Genomic DNA, 15,006 nt, shown 5'->3' with positions numbered 1-15,006 from the left:
CGCTCGATAGTTATCAAGGAAATTTTCAAGAACATCCTTTAATGATTTAGTGATTTTCTCAGGTCCCACCGGCTGATTGTTATTCATGATGTGTCGGATTTGTGGACCAACAAAAATGCCTCCTTAATCTTAGCATCAGTTATTCTTGAGAAAACGAAAACCCTCTCCCTCCTCGTTCATGGCTTTCATCCTGTTCATCCACAAGTGGTTTTTGTGCCACATTTTTATGCAATAAAAACAATCATCTGTAATTTGTTTATTCTCTTGAACTTTTATTTAACTGACAAAAGTACAAAACATATTTCCAATATTTTTACTGACCAACTCAACTGTGTTTTGCTAAATATGGACAAAATTCGACAAATGTTTTACTTTTTATTACACAAAATTAGACAAAAATTAGAATACATTAGACTGAAATTGAACTTTTATTTAAATGACAAAAGTAAAAAAAAAAAAAACTATGACAATTTTTTAGACTTGTTAGACAAATTTTCAAAAAAATGTACAGAAATTGAACATTTATTTACTGACAAAAGTACAACTAATATTTCCAATGATTTCACTAACAAACTTTATTGTGTTTTGCTAAATATAGACAAAAATGAGACACTTTTCAACTTTATTATTAAACAAAATTAGACAAAAATTATATAAAAAAGACAGAAATTAAATTTTAATTTAACTGACAAAAGTACCAAAAATATTTCCAATGTTTTCACTGACCAACTCAACTGTTTTTTGCTAAATATAAACGAAATTAGACAAAAAACTATATAAAGACAGAAATAACACTTTTATTCAATTGACAAAAGTACAAAAACATAGTTCCAGTGTTTTCACTGACCAAGTCAATTGTGTTTTGCTAAATATAGACAAAACTAGACACATTTTGAACCGTTTATTAGACAAAATAATACAAATTAGTAAACAATAGACAAAAATTGAACTTTTATGGACAAAAAGTAACTGACAAACATACAAAAATATTTCCAGTGTTTTCACAGTTGTGTTTTGCTAAATACAGACAAAATTAGACAAGAATTAGACATAAATGAGAAAAAATAGACAGAAATTAGACTTTTATTTAACTGACAAAGATACCAAAATAATGTTAATATTTTTACTGACAAATTTAATTGTTTTGCTAAATATAGACAAAAATAGACAGAATTTAAACTTTTAACTGACAAGTACAAAAGTGTTTCCACTGACCAACTCAATTGCGCTTTGCTAACTATAGACAAAATGTGACAAATACAGATACATTTGGTGCCTGCAACTCTCAAAACAGTTGGGACAGATGCATGTTTATCACTTTGATGTGTCAGATTTCTATTAAAATTCCTTGATTCCTATTAATTCGGGCATCAAGGCTCTTTTCTGTACGACCACCCAGGTGGTGGAATGAACTTTCCCTGTCATATTTAATATTAAATTTGGTGTGCACCAGTTATAGCAAATGTAATATTTTGGCTTTAATTTCTTAGTTTTATGTTAAGTTTAGTAAAAAAAAAAATCAGTTTTCTCTGTCAAGAACTATTTTTATAGAAAATGAACAAAACATAGAATTTGACCCTGGATGTCCAAACATTTATGTTAGACTGTAAATTATTTGTTTAACTGTGTCATACCTGAAGGAGTGGTACATGATCTAAAGACTATTACATAACTTTTCCTCTTTTAGCAGTTGTAACAGGGTGAGACCGGAAAGGATGAAACCAGTATGCTGGACGATTAAACAAGTAAGAACAATTATGCGGCTAAAGAGGCACACAAAAAATGAATGACAAAATGAAAGTTGGCCAAAATTTGGAAAATGAATGTAAACAACATCAGCCGCAATGGAAATAAGTCTTCCCTGTTATCCCTGACTGTTTGGGTTTTTCTGATGATAGACATTTCATTTTAAGAGGGATAAGAGTGCTGTTTCATTTAAAATATGAAATTGTTCAATAAAATCAATCAGCCAAATAAAATATTTAATCCAAAGTGAAACGACAAAACGACATAAACCAGTGCATTCGTGGAGTAAAGAAAATAAGTGCTGTATACCTACTGTATATCAATAAAATGAGGTGGCCATGCGCTTGCCCGACAGGGACAATGTCAACACCCCCCCCCCCCCCCCAGCTAAACCCACACAGAGGAAAGTAAGAACCAATAAAATAAAAGCACTAAAAACTGACTCACCACACTAGCTACTAGCTACTTGAAATATCAAAGAGAGGAGCTCAGTATAATCCAGGCGGCAACTGAAAAGAAGCAAAGCAGCCACTCCATTACTGACCCAGCTCTTGTCCAGGTTGGATTCGCTTGTGGGGCTCCATTTAAAATTATGGAGTCACACCACTTCTTGAGTACCTTAGAAAAAGATCAAAGAATGCCGAAATCTATGCCGGAGTGTGCCGGTGTCTTTGAAGAATGGACACCATCCAAAGCAAAGCCAACGAACCAGCAAGCTAATTGAAAAAAAGCTCCACAAACTCAGAAAGAACTGGTATTTAAAGGGCTCTCCCAGGTACAGTGCATCTGCGCCTCCTAACCCCAGCCGACCATTAGTGGCAAGGCAGATGGACATAATTCTGTAACACAAGCCCCCTGCTGATCTCCACAGTAGATGTTACCATTATAGAAGCTTCCTTATAAGGAAGCATTTCCTGATCCAAGTCTGCCTGATGGCATCTTATCTAAACTTTACAATGGTGAATAATCGTATGAGCTGCAGTTTACGAGCTCTTTATGGGACTCATATGTGAATTAATGAGTTTACAGAACAGGCATGTTTGATTAAAAACAGAAGTTCCTTCCTAAACCTCAAATCCTCTTTTGTAATCGGCTAACAGATGATGTTTGTAGGCAAACCCTGCGCTATCTCGGCTTCCTAATAGGTTACTAAGTAAGACCGGTTAAGGAGGATTTATAAGGTGAGCTTATACACACCTAAGAACAGTTGATCCTTCTTCTGCATCTTCTATCATATAACCAAGACTTTCTTATTACAGGTTTAAAATGAGAGCGCTGACAGTTTTGTTCCTCTTGGCATCATGTTTCCAGAGTTTGCAGAGTGTAAAGGTTACGGTAAGTTAGCCAGGTCATATTTATGCATTTATGTGATGTTTATTACATTTACTGAATTAATATTATAGACTTAATGACATAACTCTGAGTCAGTAGATCCTATCAGTAAAAAGATTAGATAATAATAGGAAGGGGGGGTGCAGAAGTTCCAGCATGTTTGTGATGGTTGTTATCACACCTAGACTTTTTTTAGGTAAGGCATGAGGGATTTATTGCTATCAAAATGAGCAATGCCACATGGGATAGATAGAAGTTAGTATACACAAAGATAAACAAGGGTCATATCAATGGGCTTTCCAATATCCATAAATAGTTATCATGTGATTCATAGTGTGTGTCAGCAATGCTGATGGAGACACCTCACTGTCACTGCTGGACTAAGAATAGTCCACCAACCAAAAAAAATGCAGCCAACAGCGCCCCGTGGGCAGCGTCCTGTGGCCACTGATGAAAGTCTAGAAGATGACCAACTCAAACAGCAGCAATAGATGAGCGATCATCTCTGACTTTACATCTACAAGTCGGACCAACTAGGTAGGAGTGTCTAATAGAGTGGACAGTGAGTGGACACGGTATTTAAAAACTCCAGCAGCGCTGCTGTGTCTGATACACTCGTACCAGCACAACACACACTAACACACCACCACCTCCTGACCATTGAAGAACATGGTGAAAGCAGGCTAAAACTTCCATCAGTGGTGTCTTATTTCAGGAGGTCCGAATTCAGAAAGGCCTCGTTTTGTACATGCTACAACAGGGTGTCTTTATAGATACAGAGTGCATGTGCTTGACTGGCCGGCCTGCAGTCCACATCTGTCCAGGTGAAGTGAAACTCTTATCTTAAACCGTTCAGTCCAGCACTAAGAATATTTTCAATATATTTCAAACGTACGAGAATATGAGGAGCCAGAGTATTTCTGGGGGGGAAGGGGGCACCCGGACCGCTCCACCTGGAAATGGAACCCAGGACCTTCTTGCTTTGAGGCGACAGTGCTACCCACTAAACCACCCTAACCCTTTGATGCACAAGCTAAGCAAACCCCTTCTAATGCACAACATGGGTCAAAAATGACCCATATTCATCCATTCAAGAATATTTTCATATGCACATTTGTCAGTTATTCATGTATTTGCTGTCTTAGATAATAAAAGCTATCTATACTAGAATATGTAAGCAGCTAGCAAGCAAGTATTGGACACAGTGAAGGTCAGTAACGCGTTACTAAGTAGTAAGTAGTAAGTTACTAAGTTACTCTAATCTGACCGCATTTTTCAGTAACGAGTAATCTAACGCGTTACTATTTCCAATCCAGTAATCAGATTAAAGTTACTTATCCAAGTTACTGTACGTTACTATTTTTGTCATTTTCCTTAGTAAAAAGATATACTGTATATTTGCTTTCTTCTTGCGTCTCGAGGAGTGACGTGAGGATGCGACAGTTAAGTCACGGGCTGCGACCGGAATCGGTTACTTACAGAGTGTGCACTAGATTGGAGGAAGTGTGCACTACTAGATTGGAGGACGTGTGCACTACTCGGCCAACGCCGAGTGATGACGTGGGACGTGATGACGTAATATCACCATGGTTATAGACTGATTACAAATCCCACTCGCCAAAATGTAGGATATTTATCGTCTTTTTGTTATTTATTTGTCTTTAAGAATGTTATTTTATTTATCTTACTTACACTTGTGAACAGAGGACTCAGTTTTCCGCGTCTTTCTTGTTTCTTATTCCGCTTCAATCGCAGCTCCAGTTGCATTATGGGATACATTAGCGGACCGCATTATATAACTAATAAAGTAACTTGTAATCTAACTTAGTTACTTTTAAAATCAAGTAATCCATAAAGTAACTAAGTTACTTTTTAAAGGAGTAATCAGTAATCAGTAATCAGATTACTTTTTCAAGGTAACCATGCCATCACTGATTGGACATATTCAAGATTCAAGAGCCTAATCTTTGGTTGTCTTTCAAAAGATCAGTAAATATGTTTTTGACTACAAACACTTACAAATGTCAGTAGTTTCTGTCAAATTCCATAGTAAATACATAAGGGTCATTTTTGACCCATGTTGTGCATTAGAAGGGTAGTGATACAAAAATGATTTTTATTAAAAAAGCAAAAAATATAAAACTGAAATAAGGATTTGTGATGATCAAAAACAAGTTAATTGAAAAATTCATGGAAGCTTGAATGACGAAATTAATTCATTGCAAAGATATAGAAAATAAAAACTCAGTTGGGTCACTTTTGACCCAGGTTGTTAATGCTTATTTTAGTTTTGTTACATGCATTACTGTCAGTGACTCTATCCCTATACTGTACTAAATACATGGCAAGTTACTCCACCACCTTTATCGTTTGTTAATGTTTACATAGTATTTGTGGTTTGAGCCACGCCCTACAGTGTTGTGGGAAAACCCAGTTATCTGATGGAGCCGGAGCGCACTGAGTGCAAGTTTATCATTGTTTACGTGCACACCATGTTAATGTTTGATTATGGCACATGACACACCCTTTTTATGCTTAATGTTACATGTCTGTACTCCCTTCAAGTTATTCATAATTCGTGACATCATCATTTGGTGAAATTCCCTTAGTGAAGCGTTATAATAATAACACTTAATGATTATTTCCATATTATAGTGTGTGTTGTGCTGGTATGAGTGGATCAGACACAGCAGCGCTGCTGGAGTTTTTAAATAATGTGTCCACTCACTGTCCACTCTATTAGACCCTCCTACCTAGTTGGTCCACCTTGTAGATGTAAAGTCAGAGTCGATCGCTCATCTATCGCTGCTGTTTGAGTCGGTCATCTTCTAGACCTTCATCAGTGGTCACAGGACGCTGCCCACGGGGCGCTGAAGGCTGGATATTTTTGGTTGGTGGACTATTTTCAGTCCAGCAGGGACAGTGATGTGTTTAAAAACTCCAGCAGCGCTGCTGTGTCTGATCCACTCATACCAGCACAACACACACTAACACACCACCACCATGTCAGTGTCAGTGCAGCGCTGAGAATGATCCACCACCTATATAATACCTGCTCTGTGGTGGTCCTGTGGGGGTCCTGATCATTGAAGAACAGCATGAAAAGGGGCTAACAAAGCATGCAGAGTAACAGATGGACTACATTCAGTAATTGTAGAACTACAAAAGTGGAGCTGATAAAATGGACAGTGAGTGTAGAAACAAGGAGGTGGTTTTAATGTTATGGCTGATCGGTGTAAGCATGTAGTATTCAAATGATATTTGTCTTCGGTTCACAGGACAGTGGCTTCAGCTTCACCCTGGAAGCCGTCAAGATCCTGAAGAGACTGATAGAATCTGCTCAAAGCGATGACCCACGTCTTACTCCTACCACCCCAGTGCCCGTCTGTGCCAACCCACATCTTCCAGAAGAGTTCCTGAAAGTGTGCCGACGAGACGATTTTGAACAGATCTTCACAAATTTGGGTATTTATACACCTCTGTTCAAATAATGTCCACTTTAAACAATTTTTTCTTTTAAAAAAGTTCACTTTCCATGACCTGCACACCCTCCACAGGTTGGGGAGTCAAAGTGTACCAGCAGTGTTCTGTAAAACCATTTTTACACAGGAGCTACCTCCCCCCCACCCTCTTTTTTTTTTTTTTTTTTTTGCTCTCTGCACTGTGAAGCTTCAACAACAGTCTGGTTGATTTCTCAGATGTTCTTCCATGCAAGTAGAACCAATTCAAGCCACCTCTGGGGGAACAGAAGCAGCAGGAATGTTATTACTGTCTTTCTGCTTCTGGGGCATGTCTGCTCTTGTAGCTATTGCAATGATTTCTGTAAGATTATCTGAGTCTGATAAAAGAGTAATAAATTTGTGAAGTGCCTGGCACCGGGTATTATTGCACCTTGTTTAAAGACATCATTCACTTTCACTGTAATCATTGCCAAGAATTTTCTAGAAATGATCGGGTATCTCTGGGCTTTGCTTTACTTTCTTGATTTGCTGAATTTACATTGGCATTGAGAATCATTACCATTCTCAGCTCTGCTACCGGCAGGCTGGGCGCCTACACGGACTCATCCGTTGGGTTTGATGCCCGAGGAGATTCCTCATAAGTGCTGCAATTATGACCTCTGCTTGCCGATCGATGGCGCCGGCACTATGACACGGGGGATAACAAAGATCAGTGCATTACTCTTCATGCGCAAGACTGAGTTCCAAATGAAGTCATCTAATGCGGGTGAAAAGATGCACACTTGTCGGAGGGGGCGCAAGGAGTCAGGGTCAGCAGCAGTAGAGAGGAAACGTAATGCAGTCAGCAGCCCCAGACCATCTTACTACCAATGATACACCGACCAAGCATAGCATTATGACCACTGACAGGTGAAGTGAATAACACTGATTATCTCTTCACAGCACCTGTTAGTAGGTGGGATATATTAGGCAGCAAGTTAACATTTTATCCTCAAAGTTGATGTGTTAGAAGCAGGAAAAATGGGCTCCTGTCGGGTGTCAGGAGGGAACAGTGGTAAACCGACGACAGGGTCATGCATGTGGACATGGCTGGATTACTGACCGGGCCAGTGGGGCCAGCACCCAGGGGCCCTTGAGGTCAGGGGGCCCCGGGGGGGGCCCTGGCCCAAAACATTTTGCGATGCCTATCAACATTTATGATACAATATATTTTTATTTCCGAGGGCCCTCCATTTTAAGGATCCTCTGACTATTAGGGACTTTGACCCCAGGGCCTCTTGGGGGCCCTAGCCATGCTTTTGGGCCCCTTATGAAAATGGATGAGGCGTTGTGGCACTGCTCTGACTTCGACTTCTTGCTATTAGGGGTCCTAGGAAAGAGGGGGGCATACCATTAGAGGGCCCTTGATCACGAGGGCCCCTGCTATGGGGCCCTTGACTTCCATAGAAGTCGTTTACCATGGCTCCTTGACTTTCTAGGGACCTACAAATTGCCAGGCAAGCTACCATATTTCATAACAGACGTTTTGTTGCAAATATGCGATTCAGGCCCTTACTTAATGTTTCTGAATTTGTATTGTTTCAAAATTATTATGTTCAATTTCTCTTAAGCGCAGAGACACAAATTAATTTTGCAATTTTGCAATTATTTAAATTTAAGACAAGCAATTTCAAGCAGTTTGAATGCATACACACACTTAACTGAGCTATTTGATGTTCTTTTCATGCCTGACAATATGTCCAACAGTGAGCTCACTTTAAAGGCTAACTCACTCGCTGCAGCATATCCTTCAGATCTGAACATGAGCCTGGCAGATGAATTGATGCAATACAAATCATTCATAACAGAAAAAGAAAAATGTCCTAGTAAAATGCTCAAAACCATGATAAATTTGAATTTACAGTCAATCTTTCCAAATGTCTACATAGCACTTAGACTTTTTTTGACTGTGCCTATCACAAATTGTGAAGGGGAGCGTTCATTCTCCAAACTGGCTCGTATTAAGAATGAACTCAGGATTAGGATGCGCCAAAACCGCCTGAACTCACTGTCACTTCTGGCCATTGAATCAGATTTGGTCAGACAGCTTAATTTTGATGAATTAGTGGATGACTTTGCAAGAAAGAAGAGAAAGAAACTTATATAAAATAGATTATTGTGTTAGGGTTAGTTATTGACAGGTTGTTTAATGTATTAATTTATTTATGTTTTTGGAGGGGGGGCGCGCGGGGTGGGGGGGGGGGGGCCCTGTGCAACTCTTTGCCCAGGGGCCCAGACTATCCTTAATCCGTCCTTGCATGTGGGGAGCGAAGGCTGGCCTATGAGAGGCCGTGTAGGCCATAATTCTAAGTTGAATTCTCTCACACACACCATCATACTCTCTCACACACACTATCATACTCTCACACACACACCATCAAACTCTCTCACACATACAACTATTCTTATTCACATGCACTATCATTCTGTCTTACATTCACTATCATTCTGTTCCATAAACATGATTATTTGCATTCACATACACTATTTATTACGCTTACATATAATAATATTCTCTTACACATACAGTAGATCTTTGTTTTACATAGCTATAGTTATATGTGCACGAGAGAATAGTGCTGTGTGTATGAGAGTATAATAGTAAATAAAAGAAAGTGTGATTATAGTTGTAAGTGGGTATTGTAGTATATGTGAAAGAGTATAGTAAACCATGTATGAGAGTATGATGGTGTGTGTGTGAGAGTATGATGGTGTGTGTGAGAGAGTATGATGGTGTGTGTGTGAGAGTATGATGGTGTGTGTGAGAGAGTATGATGGTGTGTGTGTGAGAGTATGATGGTGTGTGTGTGTGAGAGTATGATGGTGTGTGTGTGAGAGTATGATGGTGTGTGTGTGAGAGTATGATGGTGTGTGTGTGAGAGTATGATGGTGTGTGTGAGAGAGTATGATGGTGTGTGTGTGAGAGTATGATGGTGTGTGTGTGAGAGTATGATGGTGTGTGTGTGAGAGTATGATGGTGTGTGTGTGAGAGTATGATGGTGTGTGTGTGAGAGTATGATGGTGTGTGTGTGAGAGTATGATGGTGTGTGTGAGAGAATTCAACTTAGAATTATGGCCTACACGGCCTCTCATACTGGCCCGTGTGGTTCGATCCAGGTGTCAGAATACACAGTGCATCACAGTTTGTTGTGTATGGGGCTGCATAACCGCAGGCCAGTCAGGGTGCCCATGCTGACCCCTGTCCACCGCCGAAAGCGCCAACAACGGGCACCTGAGCATCGGACCTGGACCACGGACGGGTCAGGGCTGTTTCGGCAGCAAAACAGGGACCATAATGGTTAGAATGTTATGCTTGGTCGATGTCTATATATATACATTCATATATATATATGACCTCTGCCAATATCATAATCATAATTGATCTTTTTTTCAAACCATGTTCGTCCGAGACTTTAAAAAATTGTTATTGTTGCTCTCATTTTTTCATTGTGTTGTTTTTTTTTCTGTCTGCTGTGTCTCTACAGTTAAGATCATCACTCCTTCAGACCCATGTGAGATCTGTGCCAACGCGGCCTGCACAGGATGTGTGTAGTCCAGCAGTTCTACATGATAATGTACTTTTCCCAAGTTCATGTGTGATGAAACTATAACTTATTTGTATGAGGAGTTACTGCCCCCTAATGTTTGTAAAGTGTATTACATCTAAGTCTATCTGCTCCTGTTATTGTATAGGTGTGTGGATTAATTTAAGTTTAAATTAAAGTGAAAGCTATGTTAAGTCAAACATTTATATACACTTTAAATATAAAATCATGTCAATCTGGAGATTTTAATAACGATTGGAACACCTCCTTCTATGTCCAATAAAGCTTTTACTAATTTGAGTACGTTATTGATTTCCTAACACTATGACACAATTTGCTGGGTCAAAATACACTATATGGTCAAAAGTATTTGGACACCTGACCCTGAACTTAATGGACATCTCATTTCAAAAACAAATGTTATAAAAAATAGAGTGACCTCTGTGTGGTCATTTCAGCTATAACAACAACCTCTCTTCTGAGTAGGCTTCTCACAAGACTTTGAAGTATGTATATGGGAATTTGTGCCCATTCAGTCAAAGGAGTATTTGTATGGCTGGCACTGACGTTCCAGTTCATTCCCAAACTAAAAATAAAAGAACATTGAACACTTTGCATAACCTAAGTTGATTTCAACGGACAATATCAGTCGATACTAACTTGAATTTGTATGTTTTAGTTTTAAATTCTAATTTATTAAGGATGATAATGATTTAGTTGCACTGTCGCCTGACAACAAGAAGGTCCTGGGTTCGATTCCCAAATGGAGCGGTCCGGGTCCTTTCTGTGTGGAGTTTGCATGTTCTCCTCAAGTTTCTCCCATGCCAAAAACATCAAGGTTTCTCCTCATTGGCCTTTTTTACAATGCTGGATCAGGGAAGGCCACAATGTTGAAAGCATATAACTGATATTATTGATTTATACACGGGGCAGCACGGTGGCTCGGTGGGTAGCACTGTCACCTCACAGCAAGAAGGTCCTGGGTTTGATTTCCGGTTGGATCTGGTTCTCCCAGTGTCTGTGTGGGTTTTCTTCCGGGAGCTCCTGTTTCCTCCCACAGTCCAAAAACAGAAAATGAATGAATGAGTGAATAATAATACTACTAATAATACTTTTATTTCTTTATTTCTTTGGATATTAGAATGTAGTGGTGTACTTTCATGACTTAGATGAACATCAAATCACATTTTTTATTAATAATTAATGATTTACGAACCTTTTCTTGCAAATGTATTTAGTAAAAATACATAAAAAGCTCCAAACTGCAATTTTGAGGTTTTTTGTAGCTCAGATGCGGAGCACATTGCTTTTCAAACCTAAATTCACTAGAGGGGGACATTTACTAAATGAACAATTGCATGAGCAGTCTAACTAACGACTGATGGGTAGAAGAGTAAATAAATGCAAAATTTATTACAGTTTATTACTAGTCGGTCCACCTTGTAGATGTAAAGTCAGAGACGATCGCTCATCTATTGCTGCTGTTTGAGTCGGTCATCTTCTAGACCTTCATCAGTGGTCACAGGACGCTGCCCACGGGGCGCTGAAGGCTGGATATTTTTGGTTGGTGGACTATTCTCAGTCCAGCAGTGACAGTGAGGTGTTTAAAAACTCCAGCAGCGCTGCTGTGTCTTATCCACTCATACCAGCACAACACACACTAACACACCACCACCATGTCAGTGTCACTGCAGTGCTGAGAATGATCCATCACCTAAATAATACCTGCTCTGTAGTGATCCTGTGGGGGTCCTGACCATTGAAGAACAGCATGAAAGGAGGCTAACGAAGCATTTAGAGAAACAGATGGACTACAGTCAGTAATTGTAGAACTACAAAGTGCTTCTATATGGTAAGTTGAGCTGATAAAATGGACAGTGAGTGTAGAAACAAGAAGATGGTTTTAATGTTATGGCTGATCTGTGTATATGGATAGCCTTTTATTATTCCACTGGGGGAGTTTTAAGAATATAAAGATATAAAAGTGTTTATATTATAAATAAAAATGTAAGGATATATAAAAAGATATATAAAAGTACAGGTATTGCACATATTTTAAAAAGGTATTGCACATGGTTCAGGTTTATATTAAATAAGTGCAGATTAAAAAAACACTGCATCTTTGCTCATCAAAGACTCAGCCAAGAATCACCAAACCATGATTACAATCACCTGTTCACCTCATTACTAGCCCTAAATTGTCCCCGTCCCAGCTTTTTTTGGAATGTGTTGCAGGCCTGAAATGCAGGAATGGATGTTTATTAACAAATGAAATGAAGTTAAGCAGATAAAACATGAAATATCACAGGTTCAGTAAAGGTAGTAATGTAATGAACACTGCATTTTTATTTCATTTGCATTTTCCATACTGTCCCAACTTTTTCTGATTTGAGGTTGTACACTACATCTTTTGAGTATGTTCAGCAGGCCTTGTGGGAACTCACATGAGAGAAGAAGAACGTTCATAGAAAACAGCATGTTCAGCAAGTGTTTAGAAATTGGAGTAAGGAGATGAACAATATTGTTATAGCAGCTCGAGTCGGGTTACAGTATATGGCCCATATGACCTTTGTGTTTTGGGAACAGAAAATGGAAGGACTGGAAAAGGCTCAGGTCAGAAATAGACCACTAACGCGCTAGCAAACTACTCCTGACATCTCAAGCTTTCTGTTTGCTGACAGAAGCATCACCTTCCTGTCTGTCCTTGGTGGCGCCTTGAGTGATATGGAATCTCTGTGCTTTGTTAGAGAAGAAATAAGATATCATTATTTTGTTTTTATTGGCCTATTTTCTGTTGAGATTAGAAGAACATGTCAAGGTCAGAGCTGGGATATCCTGCAAAGTGAATGTTTAATTCCCAGACTCATTTTTCTGTCTTCTTTCGTATGCATCAGAAATACACAATATAGCCAAATGTATGTGGATGCCCTCCAAATTATTGAAATGTATTGGACACCAATGGCTAACAGGTGCATAAAATAGGCATTCCAGTGCCTCATGTTTACTGGTTAATTTGCACAATGAGGTGGTCCTTGCAATACTTCGGCAATTCAGTTAGCAATCGGTTAGTTGAAATGTCCAAGATGTCAACGTGTAACACAGCTAAAATCATTACTCGTGTAACTGAGTTTGGAAAACCAATGGTCAGGACTCTCACAGGACCACTACAGAGCAGGTATTATTTAGGTGGTGGATCATTCTCAGCACTGCATTGACAATGGCATGGTGGTGGTGTGTTAGTGTGTGTTCTGCTGGTATGAGTGGATAAGACACAGCAATGCTGCTGGAGTTTTAAACACCTCACTGTCACTGCTGGACTGAGAATAGTCCACCAACCAAAAATATCCAGCCAACAGCGCCCCATGGGCAGCATCCTGTGACCACTGATGAAGGTTTCGAAGATGACCGACTCAAACAGCATCTACAAGGTGGACCATCTAGGTAGGAGTGTCTGATAGAGTAAAACTCCAGCAGCGCTGCTGTGTCTGATCCACTCATACCAGCACAACACACACTAACACACCACCACCATGTCAGTGTCACTGCTGTGCTGAAAATGATCCACCCCCCAAATAATACCTGCTCTGTAGTGGTCCTGTGGGGGTCCTGACCATTGAATAACAGGGTGAAAAAAGTACGTAGAGAAACAGATGGACTACAGTTAGTAATTGTAGCACTACAAAGAGCTTCTATATGGTAAGTGGAGCTGATAAAATGGACAGTGAGTGTATAAACAAGGAGGTAGTTTTAATGTTATGGTTGAACGGTGAATATACCAGACATTTCTGGATTGCACAAACCTCACTCCCAGTTTAACCTGGTTATAAAAGCAGAATCATCATCAAACACTCCCTCTGTCAGCACGTACAGAACATCAGTTTCTCTATCCAAATACAACATTCATTCATGAAACGTGTGAAACACAAACACAAATCAGACTTTCCTAGTTGATATAGTTGTACAAATAATACCAGGTCTGATTTATCGTACTGTCACAAAACATTAGAAGCGTGTTGGTTTAAACACTTGATGAATTGCTTCATGTACGTCAATCGATTAAAGCTCTAAACAAGCTAAAGGTTTCGGTTGGAAATGTAAATTCACCTTTACAAATAACATATCGGATTCTCTAATTTTCACATATTATAATTCATGTATTTACTCCAGAAGCCTGGACACATGGACACAAATATTAAATTGCCCTATATGGCAAACAATGTCCAGGGTATATACAGTATGTGGGAACCTGTTAAATATTGAGTTAACAAGTACATAGAATCAACTTTATTATGAATCATGAATCATACTTTCTAGCAAAGAGCTCCATGTCCCATCAGTCCTGATCAAGCCAGGTTCCCACTGAAGAGAAACATTGTGGGAACAAAAAAAAGGAAAGGCGGGGCGGGGGGTATGAAATAAGGATTCACCAAAGACCAGGTTTTTGCAAGCAAAGATGAATCATAGCTCACCAGTTTATGCCAAACTTCATGAAAGAACTGTCAAAACAATAATTCAGGTCTGTCACCATCTACCGTACTTAATATTGTAAAAAGATTCAATCCGGATAAATCTCAGTCCATGTAGGGACTCAGTGTTAGATATCTGTGACCTTAAAGCCCACATAAGGCATCATACAAGAAATTCACATTCTATTGTGATAAATATAGCCACATGGCCTCGGAAGTACTTCAGAAAACCATTGTCACATAGTGTAGTCCACTGTTGCATCAAGTAATGCAACAGTAAACTCAGCTGTGTAAGGAGAAAGCAATGCTTTAATTATTCAGAAGTTCTCTGTTCTTTGGGACTGAGCTCATCTTAGATAAACCAAAAGACTGTGGACAGGCAAAAACAGGCTGATCAGTATTCGAGGCCTCTTTCAA

The 15,006-nt window shown here is 39.2% G+C and overlaps 1 protein-coding gene across 1 annotated transcript; it reads left to right on the top strand.

Annotated features, from left to right (window-relative positions):
* The first annotated feature begins 3,012 nt into the window (after positions 1-3,012).
* Positions 3,013-10,131, top strand: LOC134302055 (guanylin). The gene is made up of 3 exons (XM_062987052.1): positions 3,013-3,081; positions 6,357-6,543; positions 10,064-10,131. Exons 1-3 carry the CDS (start codon positions 3,013-3,015, stop codon positions 10,129-10,131), a joined length of 324 nt encoding a protein of 107 aa, XP_062843122.1.
* The last annotated feature ends 4,875 nt before the right edge of the window (positions 10,132-15,006 follow it).

This window comes from Trichomycterus rosablanca, chromosome 24 (genome assembly GCF_030014385.1).
Source record: "Trichomycterus rosablanca isolate fTriRos1 chromosome 24, fTriRos1.hap1, whole genome shotgun sequence".
Taxonomy (NCBI): Eukaryota; Metazoa; Chordata; class Actinopteri; order Siluriformes; family Trichomycteridae; genus Trichomycterus; species Trichomycterus rosablanca.
The sequence above is the reverse complement of the archived record's forward strand: the minus strand, read 5'-3'. Positions and strand labels throughout refer to the sequence as shown.